The following is a 21,910-nucleotide window of genomic DNA, read 5'->3' as shown; positions in this document are numbered from 1 at the left end:
GTAGAAGCAAGTACTCCTTAAAGGTTTCAGTTACTGATTTTCAAATCTTCTTTGTAGGTATAAGCTTCTCAGAAGGCCAAGCATAATCACATTTCCTGCCCAGTTGGTCTTTTCCTTTGATAACCACCCATGGTTACTATACCAGCCTGTCAATAGGCATTTAATGAGAAACTGCTGGTGGCTGAAGCCTCCACCAGGGCCTAGAAGCACACAGAAGATTAGGTGTGCCTGGAAAAGCTTACAATAAGTTGGTGGTTTTCATGGGCATAAGCCAGCATGGGTTTGCTTAATTTTCTTGTTTTTCAACAGCAATGACAAGATGTTTTTCTAGGGGTAGCATTGGCTTTGACACCCCCTTAAGCTGATAGAAAAAAAAATAGCTCCTATTAAGTAATAATATAAAAAATGACAAAGTTTACTTGGTCTCCAGAGGTTTGCATATCCACAGATCAGATTTATAACATGAAGTACTGGAACATGTCTCCTAACTTATTCATACATTAAGGTAAAATGTGTTCTAATCCTTTATCTTTTAAGAATAAAACGTCAGGACATTTTTGTGATTTCCTCTAACTAGTAAGACAGGAGGGAGGTTCTTCGTGAGGATTTCCAACCAAGCCATGTACAACCAATCTGATATAGATCCTTTTCTTGCCACTGGAAGGCTCCTGACAGCATGGAAGAAAAATAAAGAACAAACGTGACAATTAGTACAGGCAGTAACATCACTAGTTATCTGAGCTATGTAATAACAAGTGGCCTGAACCTTTTATGTGCCTCCCCGACAAAATGAAAGCATGGAAATTATTTTGAATATAGATATTAAATTGATATACTTCTCAGATAATATAAATATCTACAAACCAGAAAAATAGGCTTGGGCATTGTAGGGTAGAGGCAAAGCATACATATAATAAATTTTCACTCTTTAAATAGAAAATGTGATCAACCAATACCTCCCCCCATTTTTGGAAAAAATGACTTTTCCTAATGGTTTAAAGCTCTTACATTTGGGAGAAACAGCTGTTTGAGTCCTACCACCCAATTCAGGAGAACAATCTATGTCTTAAATGGATAGTCCTCCAGTGTAGACCTTGTTTGAAGACATACTTAACTTTGTACATAGGAGTCAGTTCATGAGGTATAAATGTGAAATTGTTGGTTTTCATGTTTAGCAATGAATCTTTAGGTAAACATTCATATTTTCAGCAGGTACACCCCTAACATTTGTGGAGTGGAGGGCAAAGAGTGGAAATGGAAAAGCCCACTCCTTTTTCTCCTGCCCATGGTAAAGAGTCTGGCAAACATGCTATGGACTCCATACCTCAGGAGCAGCTATCTAGGGAAGGGGCCTGGGAACCTTGGTAGCCAGCTTGGGGCTAATTAGGCAGGGAATTCCAGGGTCAGGTTCCCTGGAACCTGGGAGGAGCCAGGGTTCTAGATGGGCATGCACTATGCCCCTGGCCCTTTGGGTAGGGAACACCTGGTGGGAAGTCCAAATGGAGCCCGCTAAAGCCCATGGGCCTCAGTTGTCAGTGTCTCAGGGTGGCCTTTATCTTCCCTCGCTGCCTAAAATCCCACATGTTCCAAATTTAACTTTCCACCTGAATGGTTGTGAGCTTTTAAATTCACAACTAAGGTTTCTCTGTAACAATCTTAAATGTCTGCAGTGATACTTACAGGACTATGAGATTAGCAGCTCTTGAGTGCTCCTGTAAGAGTTCGTTCAGTCGAACTTGGCGGTAACTCTGTGGACAACATTCAGATTTTGTTGAGGGCAGTTTTCCCAGAATTATGAATGAGAATTTATCTTCTTACCTCAAATTATGGACAAGTAGAAAAACCTCATTTAAAAAAATTACAGTTATTTCATTCAGGTTTGGAAACTTAACAGTGTTTTTAAAACTCATGGGAAACTTTAGAAACATAAAGAATAAGACCATTGTGCTATAGTGGCTTATTAAATTCTAGAAGAAAAAAAACAAGCAAGCCACATGGATAACGGTAAAAAGAAGATAAGAATGGCCAGTGCTGGGGAACAGGTTTGCAGCTGAAGAAAACTAACCTAATCTTGATACTAATTTGATATCCTAAGGACATAGGTTATACCCTAGTCTATCTTTATTTAAGCTCTTTGATTTTTACCGGCACAGGGGACTGGTTTCAATGAAAGAGTCACCAAAAGACACATTTGGAAAAATAACTACATTAACTATTTTGCAGTGATGAGAGTAATATTTATTATTACATTTCACTGGTTCAGAAAACAAGGTTTAGATAAGTGATTTGCTCAATTATATGAAAACTTTTTGTTAGAACTGGGAAGTTTATCACACACAGAGCTTATGATTCTTAGCTCAGTATTTTTCCACTAAATTTGAAAGGCTTTTAGTATCTCCTGCTCTAATTTGTTCCAACTTCAGCTCCTAATATAATTTATTTAAATTTTGTAGTTTAGAGGTTCTTGTGGTCCTTTTCCTTGAATGTCTAATCCAATTCAGATGTCAATTCTTCTGCCTTATTTTTATGTCCCTGCCCTTTTCATCATCCTCACTATTGCAGCTTCATTCAGCTCAGGCCTTTAGGGTAACTCCCATTTTATTGGGTTCTCTAGAAGAGCCCACCATTTTACATCTGTCCTACAAGATGTGCTGGATCCAACTTTCATATTCATTGCTTCAATTACATATTTTCTCAGATCCCTATGTTAGTTTTTATAGCTAACTTTATCAGGTTAAAATTCTTTGTTATTGTCTCAAACTGTGAGTCAATCTATATTTACTTTTCCTATGTATTGACTTAAATTATTTTAGACTGATGGGTCTGTCTCCTGTTCTATAAAATTAAATTGGAAAGAAGACTTCACAATATGTATCAGTAACCTGTTTTTAACTTAAAAATTGATTTTATACTAAAAAATGAAAACAATTTTCTAAATCCTCATATTCGATAATATGATTGAAAAAGCACTTGAAATACGGAGATACCCTGGATCTTGAATAATGAAATTCTATAATAGATACATTACTTCTTGATCTTTAAATCAACCACTGTTTTCTTTTTCAGCTAGTTAGATAGCAAAGTAAAGATTAAGGGAGACAAGTCCTTACCTTTTCCTTGACTGCTTCCAGTTCTGCATCTGTAATTTTCCACGGAGTTTCTCTCTTTAATTTCTCAGCAGTTGTTAAATCTTTGCAGCTTTCATGGAGACGATATGGTTCAATCATTTCTTCAAAGAATTTCCAGCTGAAATTGGAATTATAAAAGAGGCCTCACAGTGGGAAACCAACTCATTATTTCACAGATACTCTAGGTATGACTAGCCCTGCTGGCTACAGAATCAGAGCTGAATGTCATGTAAATCTTTTAAGAATTATCTTTGCAGGGGACTTTCTGTGAGTAAAACCATATGGCTCTAGTAGTGCCTCCCTATCCAGGGAAAGGCCTTAACGTGTGTGAGGCCTTTATAGCCTCCTAGGCATTAGATCCTCAATATAAATACACAAACACACAGATAGTAATTATTCTGCAAATACATGTTCTACATAATAGAGTCAAAGACACAGTTGTAACAGACACTTCAGCCCATAAATGAGTTTGCTTCTGCTTATTTTATAGATTCTATGGGAGACATTCATGAATTAATGTAGGAGATGAACTAGCATCCCTGAGAGTTGGATAGGGTTGCCCTCCTCACCTTTAGTCCACATGGCAACTCGCACTCATGGCAGGAGGCTGCAGGCAGGTAGGAGAATAGTAACTAAGAGGAGCAAGGAAGTGAGTTCAATGGCTATAGAACAATTTGAATGTTTGCTGTAAATAATGTAGCCTTTGTCCTTCTGGTATCTGATGTTGCTGCCTGAGATTTTCAAATGGCTATTGTTCAGGTGCATGTTAGAGGAAAGAACAAAAATCAATAATATTTTAAAATCTGAGGGCATTTTAGAGCGATTAAGAAGAAATCATTGAATAGAAAAGGAGGAGCAGTATCTCAGAGCTGCGGAACATTTTAAAAGTTGCTGAAAAATCTCATTCTTGTCTTTCATAAGAATCTCATAAAACTTTCTTTTTTTTAATTAATTTATTTATTTTTGGTTGTGTTGGGTCTTCGTTGCTGTGCGTGGGCTTTCTCTAGTTGTGGTGAGTGGGGGCTACTCCTCATTGTGGTGCGTGGTCTTCTTACTGCGGTGGCTTCTCCTGTTGCGGAGCACGAGCTCTAGGCACGCGGGCTTCAGTAGTTGTGGCACGCAGGCTCACAGATGTGGCACATAGGCTTAGCTGCTCCGCGGCATGTGGGATCTTCCCGGACCAGGGCTCGAACCCGTGTCCCCTGCATTGGCAGGCGGATTCTCAACCACTGTACCACCAGCAAAGCCGCAAGACTTATTTTTAAAATAGCGCAAAACAAAGTTTATAATTTGTAGGAGTAGTTGTCTTTACTATGCTACTGTAAGATGATCTCAAATATAAAGTTTTCTCTGGTTTTATATAATGTGGCTTACTTATAATTTAGTAACTTTGGAATGAGTGATAATTAGAATCAATGTGATGTTAAGTTAAGAAATTAAAATATGAAGCAATGAGTTCAGTGATCTCATCAGTTGTCCTGATTTAGGATTTGTACAAAGTACAGAGATTACAAAGGAGTAGGTTGTCTCTACCAGTGTGCTTTTTTTAAGGGATTAAAGAGATACTTAATGCAGTAGATTTCTGGTGCTTTGACTTATTTAGAATGGTAGACAGTGACAGGGAAGGAATAAGACTGATATGCCCTATTATTCTTTCAGCCACACAATACTTTTATTTGCTCTTCCTCCCAACAGTGCCGTGCTTTCAGAGACCTTGGCGGTAATCAGCGCAAAGTTGCTGGCCTAGGAGAAAAGAGCCTGGATTCTTGCTCCAGCTCTTCCATTGTCCTCCTTGACCTGGATAACCTTGCCTATAATAGGGGGTAATAATGGCTGCTCAAAGCTGGCACGTGGTTGTTGTGAGTGTTAATAGGATGATTTGGGTGACAGTGCTCTGAAAAGTATGAAGTGCCCTGTAAAAGCAAGGCATTCATTTTACTCAGCAGCCATAGGACTGAGGTTAGCAATTGACAGTTTCTCTGTTTAAGCTCTACATATAATTATTTTGATCAGGATAAGAGTTTTCTTCGCATCTCAGCCCAGGTGCTTATTAGAAAGAGCAGTTCAAAAATAGTTTCCTAAGAAATGGAAAGTGGAAAGGAGATTGCTGGTTGTCCCCCCAGCATGCACACTGTGTTTCTCCGTTGTAGTTTGGGTGGGAATGACTCTATCCCCAGCATCAGACAGTCAATACAATTCTATTTCTTCTGCCAGACTGATTGGCCAGGGTGGGCACATAACCCAGGAAATCTTGACCAATAGGCACCTTGCACTTTACTGACCACAGCAAGTGGCTCAGTGGCTTGGGTTGGTGCTACCTGAATGCAGCCAATGACCTGAGTTCAACAACTGGGGAAGAGACAAACTTTTTCTCCCACTGAACACAAATGAGCAAATATGTAGTTCTGGCTGCTATGGGCATTCATCTTGGTTTTATAAGCTAAGTCAACTTTGATTGATGAGTTCATAATATAAGGCAGAGTAGAGAGAATGAAGGAGAATTAGTCCTTAATTGTAAAATTAACCTTCTGGATCAAGCTTCACCTGTAAGCCAAAATACCCTTGGATTTTTCAGTTAAGTTTGATAATAATTTCCATTATTTAAGTCACTATGAGTTGAGTTTTCTTTTACTTGCAGTTGAAGCATGCTAAGTGACACAGTAGGTTATAATGGGGCTGTATTTGTCCATTTATTTTCTCTAAACTCTTACTGCTCCTTATCTATGTTTATCTTTGATTTCTTCATCCTAAGGCTCATCCCTGATTTGGCCGTTTTCCATTCTCCTAGCTTGGTGAGCCAAAGGTAGCTCAGGATTTCTATTTGATTCTTATTAAATCTGATCTTTCTTATAATTATTTTTTAATTGATTCTAGAATAGGTCAAGTATTACATACTATTAAATATAAGTGAGAATTAATTTAATTTAAAAAATTAACTTATAGCTGCCCTGCCTTCCCTATCCTTGTTCCTCATAATAACAAAGTTAAAAACATTTTTTGACTGCATAAAAATTCCCCCCTAGGTTCATATAAGATTTCTTTTCACAATTTAATGTATTTGTTGTTTTTGTGATCACACTAGCATCTTTCAACTAAATTATCTAGTTAATTGCTTCTGGTGTCTCTCTGATTTCTGTTTAAAGATTGCTGTTCTATTGGCCTATTACTTTTAATTCAGTCTATACAATAAAAAATGAAATTTAGCCACAAGAGCTTTTCAGTTTTCCCAATTATTTTCTCATTAACTTTGCTTTTGTACTCCCTTTCACCCTTGCTCTACCATATTTATAGATAATATTTTTATGATAGAATGTCTCCATCAAGACTTGCTCATGTTCTATGGGTAGTTGAAAGATCTATTAAAGGTAATTGAAGGACAGTTAACATTAGCCTCCAACACGGAAATCACTGACAAACTATTTTCAACATTGTGTGAAAATAGTGACCAAGAAAGAACAGTGATCAGGAGATAGCTGTTAATGGTAGACAAGGGCTGCCTGACCAACAAGGCCCATGTGAAAGCTGAAGTTGAGACAGTGCTGTAAGCTTTGGGCCCTGGGCCTGGGGCTGCATCAGCCCAGAAGAAGAGTTCTCTTTCTCTTATTAAACCACTCAGAGGAGTTGCCTTTTAAAAATTATCACAAAGGTGCTAGGTGTGCTACCAGTGGCCATTTGTGAGATTTACTGAATGACCATTCTCTGTTCTAGAATTTACCTTCAAATATTGGAAAAGGCATTGCCAGCATTGGACATGTGGTTGTTTTATGAAGTAATACGGCATCAGTTATAGCTGAAGACTGAAGACAGAAGGATGGCACTTCTAGCACACCTCTTCTTGGTGGCCTTTTGTCTTCACACCAGGGTACATTCACTGCAGTTATTCTAGTAAGAATGGACTTTTTTTCCTGCATCTTCCTCAAGACCTTGAAATATCACATAGAGAATCTCCACAATTGTGAAAACTAATTCTTTTTTTTTTTTTCCTGAGAAAGGGGAATAGAACTCTTCACTGCAGGATGTGGAGGATATGTAAGAAACACCAAATCAGAATGGTGTCTAAAGTCAAATTTAGATACCAGGACAAAAGCACAAATGCCTGGGTCCTTTGTTTCTTACGACTGTAAGTAGAGTTTTCTCCTTGAGAAGAGGAAACCATGGAACAAAGGTCAGGGGTAGGAAGATGAAGAGCGTCTAGCCTGTGATGGACACTCAAAGGAGGAAGAGGCATGGTTAGTAAAAGAGATACATCAACATCTTCAGTGATAGGACAGAAAGGATGGGTATGCAGCAGGTGACCATGGCAGCTGGGCAGAGACTAGCATAAAAGAGAGGGAAGGAAACAGGGACTTGGGTAGAGAAAACCATGTTGATGGGTAAAGAGGCAAAGGATATAGAAACAAATTAATCAGCAAGCACAGACAGTCCTTAGCTGCTGATAAGACAAACAACAGCAAGAAGAATTCACCTACGAGAAGTAGGTGACTGATCTGTGCCCAGCATTGAGCCAGGGCTTATAGAAAATCCAAAGTCAGTAGGGGACACTGTGACTGTGCTCTAGACAACAGTAAATGGTCCTGTACTTGCAGAGCGCTGGCAGGCTCTGGCCTGTTGCTAAGTGGCACATACTAGGGAATCACTGGACCTGCTGTGTTATGAAAGAGAATGCATTCCCACCAATTAGAGCTATAAGATGAGCCCGTTTGATCACATCACTGCAAAAGCCAAGAGGCAGCGACTTAGGAATTAAAATTCTTCAAGTGAAATGTGGAAGGCTACCAGAGGTTACCACATGACAGTTCACTTCATATCAGAATGTTAATTCCATTTACCAAGGAGGATGATAAATCTGTTCTTAATTTTTTTTAACTGTTTATAACTGTAGAAATACAGGAATGAAAGGCATTAGTGGTATATATGATATAAGGAAATACTACATAGTAATAATCCAGGTTAACCCTGTCAATTATAGCTTTCTTATCACAGTTAAGATGTTTCGTAAAGCTGTTTTAACTGACCTATAACATTGGAGGAATCATGAACACCCTCAAACTATATGAAGTTCGAGGTTGCCATTTGGTCAATAAGAATGCGTCGTAAATCTGGATGATTTTCAGTTAGTTATTAAGCTCATCTGGGATAACAGTGAATCAAAAGAAGGTAAGAGCAAGAAGGCTCAAGGAATATGGAATTGCAATCCATCAAGAACTGCAGGAGGAAGGAGAAATGATGGTCAACAGAAATGAGAAGAGGTCCACGAGTCCAGCAAGGACCTAAGCCATACTGAGACCTTCGTGTCTCCCTCTACTCTAACCCTTGGAGACCCCATTCCACACCAAATCAAATGTATTAAACTGCATCTAGATGCAACAGTAAATATGATTTTGGACTGTAAACAATTGAAAATATTTTATAATTGCTAAGTCATTGCTCTAAGTACTTTAATTTATAATTGGCTATGATTTTCAGACAATCTTCTTACACCTCTGGGAACTCCTTTTAAGATCTACCTACAAATTGTTTTCAGATATCATGGACTTGACAGATTTAACAATCAATGAAGTTAAAATGATGTTTTGAAGACATTTAAACAATTATTTCAATGTTTTTCATTTAAAAATTTTGGAAGCAATACATTTTCTTGCCAGGCTTCAGATAGTTTTAGAGACCGCCTTTAGGGGCTCTCATAGGCTTCCCATTCAGGATGCCCCACCATTAATGTTCAATAATGAAAATTTACCCTGACTGCTCAGGTCAGAATTGTCTGAGCTTGTGCTTCCTGTTAATCTTGCCACCATAGAAACCAATAACATGAAGGGCAATTTTAAAATGTTATCTGAATGGTGTTTCAACAATTCTTCCTCTCAAGTTCGTCTTCACCTTAAAACCTTTTCCTTCCATTAGAACGTGATAGCTCTGTGTCATGATTATTTGAAATCCCTTTTTATTATACCCTATCAGGAGTCACTGCAGTAAATCCATAACATTTTTACCTTCTGATAATTAACACAGAAGAGAAGGCGAGAGTACCACGAATAAACAATGGATCTTGTTCAATGTTTCATACCTTTCTTTGTTTGGCTTGATGTTGATGTCACCAATGACATGGATGTCTGCAAATTTTATCCGAAATTTGCTCAGGAGGGAAGCCATTCTGAAAATATAAGAGAGAAACACTTCATCATTGCATATTTAGCTATTTTCAATCAAAGAGTTTTGATTTCATGTCTTATTTCAGCTTAGATTTTGGACAAAGGCTTTGGTTAGTGTTTGATTTTCATTACAGTACTTGATGAATACAGATAAACGTGGACCAAGTTATTCCATTGAAGGCAAGGAGAAATTTCTGTAGGTGCAATCACTGGAAACAGCAAACCCAGCTCTGCCTTCATGTTTCAGGGAAGATATTGTGGAGCTGTCCACTCTTCCTTGTCATTTGGAAAAAAGAGAGCAAGTTCCAATACTTATTGACTATTATGGATAATTTTTATAGAGTTACTGACAAACTACTGACAAACTAATAATTATTATATATTATTGCATCATTATAGATTAAAGGTTTTTTCCCCTAGAAACTGAAAATTTTGATATAATTTCAAAGTTACAAAAAAGTTACAAGAATAGTGCAAAGAAAGCTCAGATTCACCAGCTGTTTATATTTTGCCCCATTTGATCTGTCATTCTCCTTTTCTCTTTTTCTATCTACATCTGTCTATCTATATATTTTTTGCTTGCTGGCTTTCTACCTCCTACCTATTTTCCATTTTAAAGTAAGTTGCAGATATCAGGCCCCTTTACCTGTAAATACTTTAGTGGGTATTTCCTAAGAACAAGGACATTCTCTTTTATAAACAGAGTACAGTTTTTGACATCAGGAAATTTAACACTGATGCCCTACTACCATCTAATCCACCACCATTTTCAAATTTTATCCCTTGTCCCAATAAGGTACTAGAGGCTTTAAGAAAATATAAATTATTGTAGACCTCATGTTAGTTTCCATTTTAGTATGACTCTCTTTACGAGGAATTAAATATTTATAATATCTTTCTAAGAGTGGGGAGAAAATGTGGAAAACTGCTGAATAAGAGCCAGTCATTATTTTGTGATTTCTGGAAGTAGCAGTTCCAGGAAGGGCTAGGACTTAGGCATGTCATGAGGGACCAAATGCCGCCAAAGGGCATTCTCCAGATTCCCGCCCGAGACCTTTGGATACACCACACTCTCGGCATGCTTTTTGCTCTCAAAACTACAGATCAACTCTCCATGACTAAAGTAATAAGAGAGGCACAGACTTAACACCGTGGGACTTATTTATTTTTTTAATTAGAAGAGCCATCAACAGTCATCCATTTAAACACTTTCACACTACAAGTGAAAAACTGGGGACCCAGATATGTGCAGTGACTGTTGCAAAGTCCTGCAGCTTGTTGGTGGCAGAGCTGTGGCTCGGACCAGATGTAGTCTCTCTGTTCTCTTCTAAGTGTGCTGTGCTAGAGTGACTGCTGTGAATTAACAGGTTTGAATCTCCCAGAAGAAACTATTGGACACAGATGCCTTCAGGCTCTTCCTTTCTTGGATGCATTTACCAGTCAGAACAAAATAAACATTATACAAGATAATGATACTCTCATTCAAGACTTGAGATGAGGCTTCTGTGCCAAATGCTTGTTGGAAGCATTTGTGGAAGGGGATAAAAGGACTGAAGACAATGATGAGAAAAATTACACAGATAATTTACTGACCAGAGACAAGTAAGCTTGAGGCCTATCATGGTGACTTTATCTTTAAATTTATTGTGCCTCAAAGATGCTTACAGTTCTTAAAATTAAAGCATTAAAACAGCAAACATCCAAACACAGGAGTGATAAATTACTTACGTAATTTTTTCTTCTTCAATGCGATTGATCTTCCCTCCGACATAGATTCTTAATTTACAGTCTTTCCATTTTTTTCTGAGAGTCAAGATATAGGGGATAAGGAGTGTTAACCCTAACAACAAAAAGAGAGTAGATTATGACAAAAGAATGAGCATATCCAACTGAAAGGAAATGAGTAGCTTCATATCTTTATTCTTTCCCACATTCATAGCTCCTACCTAATTTAAATCTTTGGAGAACACGGAAATGTTATTCTTTAACTGATATCGTTTCATATACGTTCCCATGCAGTTTGTTAAATTTATCAACATAGAAATTCTGCTCCCTAGTGTATATTCTGGAATTTTTTACCTCCATCATCAAACAACCACCAAACATCAATTGTGCCTTTTCCTTGCTTCTTTTTAAATTGGGTGCTGGCTTCCACCAGTTTCTGGTTGATCTCCCCCACATGCATCGACTGGATTGTGTTAATGCTGCTGTCTGTAATGAAAGGGAAAGTAGTACATCCATTTGTCTTTTGAGGAAAGAAGCAAAATAACTTTCTAATAAATCTCTTCAGGAGACTAGAGGAAGGGTCATGAATTTGTAAGTGTTTTTTATACTTATGGGTAAATAGTCCTATTCTCTGGAAGAGGAGAGATAAAGGTCAAATTCCACAATAATTTAGATCACCTTCAACAGTTCAGAAAAACTTGATATTGATCTTATGATTGCAGTTTTCATTATAAAGCAGCAGATTTTTTTTTCAGATCCTTAGTAATCTCTCTCAGAGCAGAACTATTATTTAGGCAGGTACCAATGCTAAATTATCTGATACAAAAGCCAAAATATCCCGATTTTTCCAAATTTCAGGTATAACTCAACTTATATTTTCAGATGTACCTAGAAGTAGAACATGTGGTTATTGGTTTTCTAGAGATAAGCAGAAGAATCAGAAGTACTCCTTCACTAGACAGTTTGTTCATTTGAGCGCAATTTTGGTGTAAACTCCATCAATGCCTGGATTATAAACGTTGCCAGGCACCATGACCATCTTGACTCTCTATGACCCTTTGGTCCTAATTTGGACCTGGCTTACTCTTTTGTGACCCTTTGGTCCTAATGTGGACCTGGCTTACTCTTTTGTTTTCTCTTCAAGGAATCTGTGAATCTAAGGTAAAGCCATTTGAGCTATTTGAATCTCTGTGAACGAGATGAAAAAGCCAGGAAATATGATTAAAAATACCTTTTCTTTTTTTTTTTTTGCGGTACGCGGGCCTCTCACTGTTGTGGCCTCTCCCGTTGCGGAACACAGGCTCCGGACGCGCAGGCTCAGCGGCCATGGCTCACGGGCCCAGCCGCTCCGCGGCATGTGGGATCTTCCCGGACCGGGGCACGAACCTGCGTCCCCTGCATCGGCAGGCGGACTCTCAACCACTGCGCCACCAAGGAAGCCCAAAAATACCTTTTCTTGAGTTATAGTTAAGAGTGTACATAAAGTAGTTAAAAAAAAATTTTTAATGCAATTTCCACCCTAACATGGACACCGCAAAAGTGTACCTGGGAACTAGGGCAGTGTTTGCTCAGAACCGTTGCTCCTATTTCCCAGTAGGGGTTTCCTTCCTACTCCATATATGTTATTTCTCATTTCCACATCTTTGGAAGTTGTGACTTCATTGCTCTATTTCAAAGCGAGGGTGTCAGCATAGTGCTTAGAGTAGAGCCGACAGCCTCTTCAGAGCTTCCTCTCTGATCTAAGAGGTTCTGAGGATGCTTTGTTCTGTCTTTTGTTGTTTTCATGTTTGGGCCTGTCGGTTCTGAAGCAATTATCTCATATAGTTTGTATCTCCCTAGGACCGCTAAGGGAGAAAGTTAAATATCTTTACAAAACGGACCAAACTCTGCCCCCACTTACATGCAAATCAAAGCCTCCAGAGGACCGTGTATGAGTGCCTGGAGGCGGAGTTGGTCCTAAGTCAGAAGAGTGGTCAGCTAACAAAGGCCTGGAGCAGTGAAGGGGCCTACTTCAGAGCTGCATTTGAAAATTTAGGTGTTGGAAATAAAACATAACATAATCTTGCTTTTCTGAACAGTGAGACATGTTGACTTTCAGAGGTGTACATTTTTGCCAAAAGTATTGCGACGCAGAAACAGCGTTCCAGAATAACTAAGTCCCGCTTTCACTAATAAGGACCTTAATGCTTCCCTCCTCCCCAGCAGCTAGAGAGCAGTATGGGTTATGGTTTCTGAATTTTCCATTGCTTTTCAGATTGTACCATTGCATAGTGCAGATTCAACGCATAGTTAATTCTTCTTATGGGTACACGAAATAATTGAAAAGGAAAGAAGATAGTAGTTAGTATCCAGACGATCTTATTCTAATATTTACACCCTGAAAGACCTGATGTAACTCCAACTTTAGATTCAAACACATCATTTTTCTAGAAAATGTCCTTTTAAGGGGACAAAGGCACAGTAGGTTCTCCCCTAGCCCATGGAATGTTCCTGGCACCCAAGGGTACCTCTAGTGTTTGAAGAAGGGAAATGTTTGGATTTCCTATAATTCTGTGTAAATATATAAAAATGTTGTAGGGCTTCCCTGGTCGCGCAGTGGTTGAGAGTCTGCCTGCCGATGCAGGGGACACGGGTTCGTGCCCCGGTCCGGGAAGATCCCACATGCCGCAGAGCGGCTGGGACCGTGAGCCATGGCCGCTGAGCCTGCGAGTCCGGAGCCTGTGCTCCGCAACGGGAGAGGCCACAGCAGTGAGAGGCCCGCGTACCGCAAAAAAAAAAAAAAAAAAAAAAAAAAAAATGTTGTATTACAGGTTAAATTTAGTCCTTGGGTCACAGTAGGAAAATAAGCAAACAGAACCAAACCTTTTCCAGGGTAGGAGACAACCTCTTTGAAGGGCCTCTTTGAAAGGTTGGCTCTTATTAACCTAGACCAGCAGCTGAGTCTCAGTTTGGATCTTGCTACTTGACTTGGAGACACTGCCAGAGACATGATCTTTCCTGGGCGTTACACCAGTGAATGACTTCAGTAACTATATAGGATTATTTGTGCATGAAAGAAAGAAATGTTAACATTCTAATTTTCTACCAGCAGAGGTCGCTGTGGACCTCATTAAACTCAAACCGGCAGTGTTTCTGGAAAGAAAGCAATTTTCAAAAAAATCAGTTATTTGAATCACCTGTTTATTAAACTTATAACAAGGTCTCATTCTGTGGTCCTCCATTTCTGGGATGTATACTGAACATTCAGAGATAAGTGTACCATTCAGCCAAAATCTGCAGGTAATTAGAGTCAATGAAGTTCCAAGTCCGGAATTCTGGTTTGTGATAGAGATGCATTTTTGAAATTAGAATTCTATCTGGATCCCTTATTTACCTATACCAGTCGACTTTCAGTCTCCTGAAATGTCTGCAAGGTGTGTGTGAGGTGTGTGGGTGTAGATAAACGAGTTTGGGGGCTGGGTCACGAATTTCTGTCCCCTTTACATCTTAACTAAGAATTTTCTGTTTTATGACGTTCCATCTGCTAAAGCACTGTATGACTCCCAAACCAAATATTATTTTAAAGCAAAGTTTTTACAGTAAGATGGTACAAAGGGGTGAATGTTGTTGATAAGTTACAATAGCTTCTACCTTTTAGCCATACTATCTTCTCTTTTTTTTTTTTTTTTTTTTTTTGCGGTATGCGGGCCTCTCACTGTTGTGGCCTCATGGGCCCAGCCGCTCCGCGGCATGTGGTATCTTCCTGGACCGGGGCACGAACCCGTGTCCCCTGCATCGGCAGATGGACTCGCAACCACTGCGCCACCAGGGAAGCCCAGCCTTACCGTCTTCTCTTAAGGAAATATCTTTCAGTCCTTACCTACACTCAATGTCCCCAACGTTTTAGATGCTCACTACTGACCCCCATAGACACTCAAGTCGTGGCTCGTCTGGTAATCTTTCCTGTAAATTTTAAAGGCACTTACCTTTTTTGGGAGTTGGCTTAGTAATGTTCAGCTTGCCAGCTTTTTTAAACAAGCCTCGGAGGCCTCCACTTTCTTCTTCGCATTCATTATCTTTGATAGTGGCTTCCAAAGCCAGTCTCTCCTGTTCTAATTTCTCTAATTCATCTGATGAAAGAAGACAAAATCACTTACTCTGCTCAGAGCAGCAAAGTTTCTAGGAACAATCTTATTAACGATTTTAATATTAAAAATGGTGTCTATGCAATTAAATGATTATTTATACATATATGATTTTTCTGAATGATTATTAAAATAACGTATAACACTAAATTGTATTCAGAAAGTAACGACTAGCTCAGAAAAATGACTCTATGTGTTGTTATAATACATGAAGACACTGGGTTTTTTATGTGTGAGGGCAAACGGGGCTGTTTAATGCCATCTTTATTTACTACTGGCAACACAAAATACCAGATACACTGTAATAAGATCTTGTACACTGAAAGCTACTGATTTACTGACCTAAGCTACTGGGCTAGATATTTTACAACTGGGAGTGACAAAAATTACAGAAGTATACTGGGTGTATATCAGGCACAGAGCAATGCCTCCTGAATTGAAACATAAAACTAGAGAACAAGAATTAAGGAAAGAGAACCATATCTAATAATAAACGCTGTGGGCTCCAAATACAAATTACAGTGAAAAATATCCACCACCAACAGTTCTTTCCAAGAAGCAAAGATACTTTCTGGAGTGAGTGACCAAAGCAAAAGAAAGAAAAGCTGAGGTTTCTGTGTGCCTGTCAGAGTCCACATTGCTAAAAAGGGCCTCATGACACTGGAGTCTGGAATAAGAGTCAAGCTGTGCAGAATGTCCTGTCCAGGGTTGAGACCTACTATCCAAGCTTTTATGTTGCATTTAGCTGCCTTTTATCTTTTTTGGAGTCTGATTATGACGGAAAATTCCTAGCTGCTGTGTAATCATTGCATCCCTCTCTGACCTTAACCTGCACTGAATCAGGGTAAATAAATAAGACTTTAAAGGCAATCATATGGCTGTGTTAAAGAACGATGGGCATTCTTGCTTACAGTCATAAGGTGGCACTCTTGTCAGATTCCCTCATCTTCTTGCCTACTAAAGACAGAGCCTTAGAAAATGAGCCAGGTTCCGAGGAAGAGAGTAGAAAACCTAGATTCAGTGTTACGAAACACTGGTAGGGCTACTGTAAATGTCAACCCTCGGAGCCTGTTGCCTTGTCTATCTGGGAAGTGAAGCTATACAAACTCTAGATTTATCAATTTTGTACTAACTAAATCTGTCAGGACAGTCACATCCCTAGATGGTGCTGTTATTCAGCTACACAGAATTGTCTGGCCCCTTTCCAGGTGCTAGCAATTAATCTTTTGCCGGTGGCATGAGACTTAAGGTCAAATCACCCATGTGATTTCCCCAAAGCTTCAAAGGTTCTCAGGACCAGCAAGCAGCTATAGAAAATCTAAGAAATCAGATAGATGGTATTAAAGCTTAGACAGGAGTTGCTTACCCCTGACTTTCAAAAGGTGAACACAAGCTGCATTGCACTGGGGGTCATCACCAATTACAGCTCTGCTCCTGGCTTTGTGTGACATTGGGCAAGTCATTTACTTTTCCTATGCCTCTGATTTCCTATCTGTGAAATGGAAAACTGTAGCCTTTTGCCTTTCCCTCCCTCCTAGCTTTGTAAAAAGAATAAACAGCTCCTGAACAGTGCTTTGTGGCTCCTTAGAGAACAAAGCAATGAGTGCATTTCTATAGGCAGTGTATTGATGCAACTTCTGGAAATCGGCTTAGTCATGCAAAGCAAATCAAGTATTTTGAGAAGGCTGGGAGTTATTTTAGAATTTAATATTTATTGTACACTCTTGGGTGCCAGGGACTGTGCTGCATATTATTCATTCCCAGACAACTCTGAGAAAGTTACTATTATTATCCTCATTTTGTAGATGAAGAAACTGAGGCTCAGAAAGTTTAAATAATTTGTCTGATGTCGCCCAGCAAATAACAGGGTTCCAGTGCAAAGAAGTCTGCTTGACTCCAAGTTCTGTATGCTCTCCTCTATGAAGACCTTCTGCTGTTGGCTTATTGCTATTATTTCAGGGTTGTTTTTATTAACCTCCAACTCTTTATCCTCAGATGAACCTAAACACTCAGGCACATGGTGTAATGCCAAGTTAATTCCCCAAAACTATGGTCCCCTCAAAATTGTCATTTTAAAGAGAAGACTCTAAGGATATGGGTACATATGACAGGCTGCCCCAGAAAAGCAGCATCATTGTCCTGGGTGATGGGTCACTAGCTATTACCCATTCTGTGGGTTGTTGCAGGGGTCAGCTATGGGGTAACCTGTTCTTTGCAGTCATCTGGAAGGCACGTATTTGTGAGCTGCTTTGGGGGCACCTGCAAGGGTTACACTGGGGAGGGGGTTCTTTTACTTGTCTTTTTTTAGCAGGCTCCAGCATACCCTGTGATTAGCCACTACTTGCCATGTTCTTTGTCCTCTAATTTGGACAAAGGAGGAAAAGTAAATAAATCCTCCTTTGTAAGGATTCAGCTGGCTGAGTGAACTGGGAGCTGCTCCAGGAATTTGCTCAAAGGTATATACAAAGCCTATCCTGGACAGAGCAAACTGCAAAATCCCAGGCCTGAGAGACAAAACTAGACTGTGTGAATGAGTCAGATTCAGCAGTTCCCTCAGAGACGACAGAGACAGAGGGTGACAGAGTCAATTCTAAAGGCTAAAATCTGCCTGCTTGGACATCTTGGATTTTCAGATCCACACAGTGGTATGACCACTCACAGTGATTTTGCAAATTCTTATTAAAGTTAATTCTTATTTATTCACTTTGTAGATGATCTAAGGCCTCCTTCTGTGTACTCCCTCCTTTTCTCTTTTCAGTGCTAGGTAGAAGTGACATTTTGATTATCTGTTCTCCTGAATTAATCTATCTGGCCTACTGTTTGCCTCTGCATGCAAAATCACGAGTAGACTTTGTCCAAACATTTCTTTCAACTGAAGTACTGGCTAGCTGACTTGCAAAAGTGTACCATTAATCACAGGAGAGATAAAGCAAGGGAGTAGGAATAGATAGATGTAAACTGATTTCCACGAGGCTGACTGAAAACTACTCATTTCTTTACTGTTTCCACCACCACCACCATACACTGTGATGTTCAGGATTCACAGTGCCCTTTCCAATAGTATTTTATTTCATCCCAGCACCAATACTGGGATGCAGGCAGAGCTAGTAGCATTCTCCTCATTCTCCCCATTTTGCTGTGAAGGAAACTTGGGTTCACACTATTCAAGCGATTTGTCCAAGGTTGCATAGCTAGTGACTCAGGTCTTCTGTTTCCAATTCTAGTGTTCATCCTTCTACCGTCGTTCATCAGTGATATGCTCTGACTGCCAATATCTGTCTATTGAAAAAATACCCAGTATGCATTTTTTGAAAAAACCATCCTCAAATTTCTGTCAGAGAAATTTCTGTAATACTCCATATTTCCATAATATTCTTCCTCAACCTTTATTCCACTAACTATAGCTATGTGACATAGAATAGAGTTTTAAGATACATGTCTATTATAACCCCACTAGTCTGCAAACTCCTGGAGGGTAACTCATGTCATATTTCATTACCACCATTTACTGAAAGTTTATTTTGTGGGAAGTACAATTCCAAATACTTTGCAGCCATCATATCCTTTAATCCAAGCAACAAATCTGTGAGGTAGGTACTATAATTATTCCCATTTGGATAGCTGAGTTTGAACCCAGGCCTGTCTGATTCCAAAACCCATGCTTAGGCTTCCCAGACTCCCTCTTACATTCTTAGTTGTGCCCCTGCCTTGCTAGTGCTCACTGCCATCATCACTCAAGAATAGTTTGTTGAAATAAAAGAACAGCTCAGTTCTGTTCAGTACAGTTCAAAACATTTGACAGCATTATCTCTATAAAGGAAGAAAAACATGTGAACTGTTGTCAGGGGTGGGAGTGTGTACAGTATGTGTGTATTAAGGGGGGTTGGTACAAAAGACAATGTTTGAAAGAAGTAGAGTTAATGCTATATACAGAGTTATAAAAAGAGGGGCCAATAGCAGCTGATGGTACAAACCAGGCTGGAATAGGACAGAAGGTAGGACAGGTGGGATTAATCTGAAGAATGAGCAGGAAGGAAAGGGCTCCTTACCCTGGAAAGGGCCACCACCTGGGCATCTGGTGGGACTCTGAATCTTGCATATTAATTTCATATTATATCACATTTACAAAGCCACATAGCTAGGGAGAGAGAGTAAAAGCCTGCCCTTCTCTCATGCCAAGATTAAGAGGATCCCAGAGGTTCTAATGATGGAAGAAAAAGCTTAGACTTTTAGGATCTATCAGTTGAGAGTGAGTTTCTGAGTCGTCATACGTTCCCCAAAACAGTTCTCATAGGAAAAACAAAGAGTGAATCCCGAGCTGTATCCTCATGCAAATGCCAAAACCACTTGAACAGTAGTTTATTTTCTAGTCCTTTATAAACTGATTGCATGGTAACCAACTGGAGTGACTATTTTGAAATTCAGTTTAGTTGTCAAGATTGCCTCGAATGGTCTATTTCCAGTCTTTTTTTTTTTTTTTCTTTTTTTAGCAATGTCTTTTAGAAATAGGCAGGAGTCTACACATTGCAGTTCAGTCTGAATCTGAAAGATAGAGAATAGTCAAATATCTGGCAGCAAAAGAGAGAGCAGGGAAACCCACTGAGGAATCGCGTATCCTCCAACTTCACAGCATCCTTTTTCTTTATTAATTATGAAATTATGATTCTTTCTTGATCAATCAGCTCAAAACTGTAAATGCTCACATGAATCAATGTGCTGTACCCCAGGTGAAGTCTAGTTGAATTGAAGGCAGGAAGGAATCCTGCAGTGGTTGCCTTCCAATCAAGTAATTATTTACTACACTGCCATCTGTCTTTATTTTGCTAAGCCACGCTATCAGACACAGCAGAACCCTGTGCTCTGAGATGTTCATAAATCGTGCAGTACTTACATGGAACACTTGACCGCAGTATATTGCGAACCATGTTTCATCACGTTATTTCCTACCAGTACAATTTGGACTCTATGTTGTAGTTGGCAAACTTGCTAAATACCCGTGGGAAGTGAACAATATGAAATACTGCATTTTTTTTGTGTTGTCAGGCGATAAGTTGATTTCTTAAGAGAAACTATCAGCCATCAGTACTGGATGAGTTGCTTGCACTACACAAGTAATAATGCTATAAGCATCAATCTTATTTACATAAAAAGTTATTCTCACATAAGCCTGAGACACAGTATAGAAATAATTGTCATTAGCTGGTAAATTACCTATAAAGTTGATTTCTATTCACTGCTTTATTAACTACAGTATATGGGCACTCTGAATTGCTAATATTTCCTTTAAATTATAATCTGTGATGACACTGTGGTGTCTGTTTTGGAAAAGCTATGATGATTATCATTAATATATTGTAATGCAATACTTAAGATTTATCAGGCTCTTATTAAGCCCTGTATTACAGCATAATACAATGAAATGCAAGCTTATTTCTTCCAATTCAAAATCTAACATGAGGGTTGTGTCATAAATTACGTAACTTCAAAACAATGCATGGAAATGTGGGGTAAAGTTAATTTCTATCATTATGCGGTTGTTTTTCTGCATGTTCATGTATTTGTGTAACGCTGTTTTTTCATTTACTCTAGATAATTGGTACTTATAATTATTTTATTAGCCTCCTACTGCATTTTCCCTTTCTTGACTAAGAAGCAAAAATATTTCAAACATCAAAGTTGATATAAATTAGATACATCCCTTGGGAAATTAGAAGGGGATGCAGTTCACTGCCAGGATTCTTTCAGAAACATACAGAATTTGCTTGCTGTATTGCTTTATAGAACTAAATTGACGGTGCGTTTTGGCAGATGGAGCAGCGAGGGGTGGGAGCTACATCACATCTGTCAGCTTGAAGAGATCAACATACAAAACAAATGCAAATGTATAATTTAATACAAATTGTATTTTGCATTCTCATTTTTTTAGATGGAAAAACAGTGTAGCACAAAAGGCCGAAAAATTAAAGTAAAATGTAGAAGGTTAACAGGACAGGTCTCTTCATATTAGGTTCTTGTGATTGTCCTCAACATCATGTCTGTCTTACCACAGTCAGGCAGCCTGTATGCTGCGCTTTTGAAGGAATAGCCTTGTTCCATTCCCATCTCGGATTTTACCAGTGCTTCTCATTATGTAAGTCATTTCCTCTCTAGCTCTCCTTTTAGCAAGGTAGAATAGAGGCTTCAAACAGACATAGGTTTTAATATTAGCTCTACTAATTACTAGCACTGTGAATCTTAGGGAAGCCTCAATTTTATTAGCTGTAAAATGGGGACAATGATTGTATTTTCCTTAGGGGGTAGTTGGGATGATAACTGTTACATGTGAACATGAAGCATAACACATGGCACATAATAAGTGCTCAAAAATTTGAGCTACTGTTGCTACAATGTATTAAGTTCTACTAGGAAGGAATATAAATGAATCATGAACACCATGTAGAATTAGTATATCTGACCTGGAGATATAAAGGGTCCATGAAAAAGAAAAAGGGCATAAAAAAGGAAGGCCGAAGGCACCAAAGATAACCTTTATATTGCAGTTTTGCATAGGATGGATTCTACTCTCAGTTTTATTTTTTAAAGCTCTTCATACAAAATCATAGAGTATACATATCAGATAGTGGTTCTCCATCGTTTACAAGTGCTTGATTTCTAATTTCTTCTTCTTTCTTCTCTTCCCTCGCAAGAAAAGAATTGTTGCATCAAAAAATTCACCTAATTCACTCATGTTCCCTTCTGTTAGGATGGAGACAATCGTGAAATGCCCAAATAGAATCTGAACCCA

At 38.9% G+C, this 21,910-nt stretch overlaps 1 protein-coding gene across 3 annotated transcripts in view; it reads right to left on the bottom strand.

Annotated features, from left to right (window-relative positions):
- Positions 1-493: 493 nt before the first annotated feature.
- The window catches only part of SLC12A1 (solute carrier family 12 member 1), a gene marked incomplete at its 5' end in the record, with an annotated part of 89,699 nt that continues 68,282 nt past the window's right edge, over positions 494-21,910 (bottom strand). For all 3 annotated transcript variants that reach the window (XM_082841267.1, XM_082841265.1, XM_082841266.1), the window contains 7 exons: positions 494-668; positions 1,681-1,748; positions 3,111-3,246; positions 9,193-9,279; positions 11,006-11,117; positions 11,357-11,488; positions 14,968-15,111. In XM_082841267.1, the coding sequence (XP_082697393.1) occupies positions 533-668; positions 1,681-1,748; positions 3,111-3,246; positions 9,193-9,279; positions 11,006-11,117; positions 11,357-11,488; positions 14,968-15,111 (815 nt within the window). In that variant the 3' untranslated portion in view covers positions 494-532. The remainder of the gene's footprint in view (positions 669-1,680; positions 1,749-3,110; positions 3,247-9,192; positions 9,280-11,005; positions 11,118-11,356; positions 11,489-14,967; positions 15,112-21,910) is intronic.

This window comes from Leucopleurus acutus, assembly GCF_964270905.1.
Source record: "Leucopleurus acutus genome assembly, chromosome: 1".
Lineage (NCBI taxonomy): Eukaryota > Metazoa > Chordata > Mammalia > Artiodactyla > Delphinidae > Leucopleurus > Leucopleurus acutus.
The sequence above is the reverse complement of the archived record's forward strand: the minus strand, read 5'-3'. Positions and strand labels throughout refer to the sequence as shown.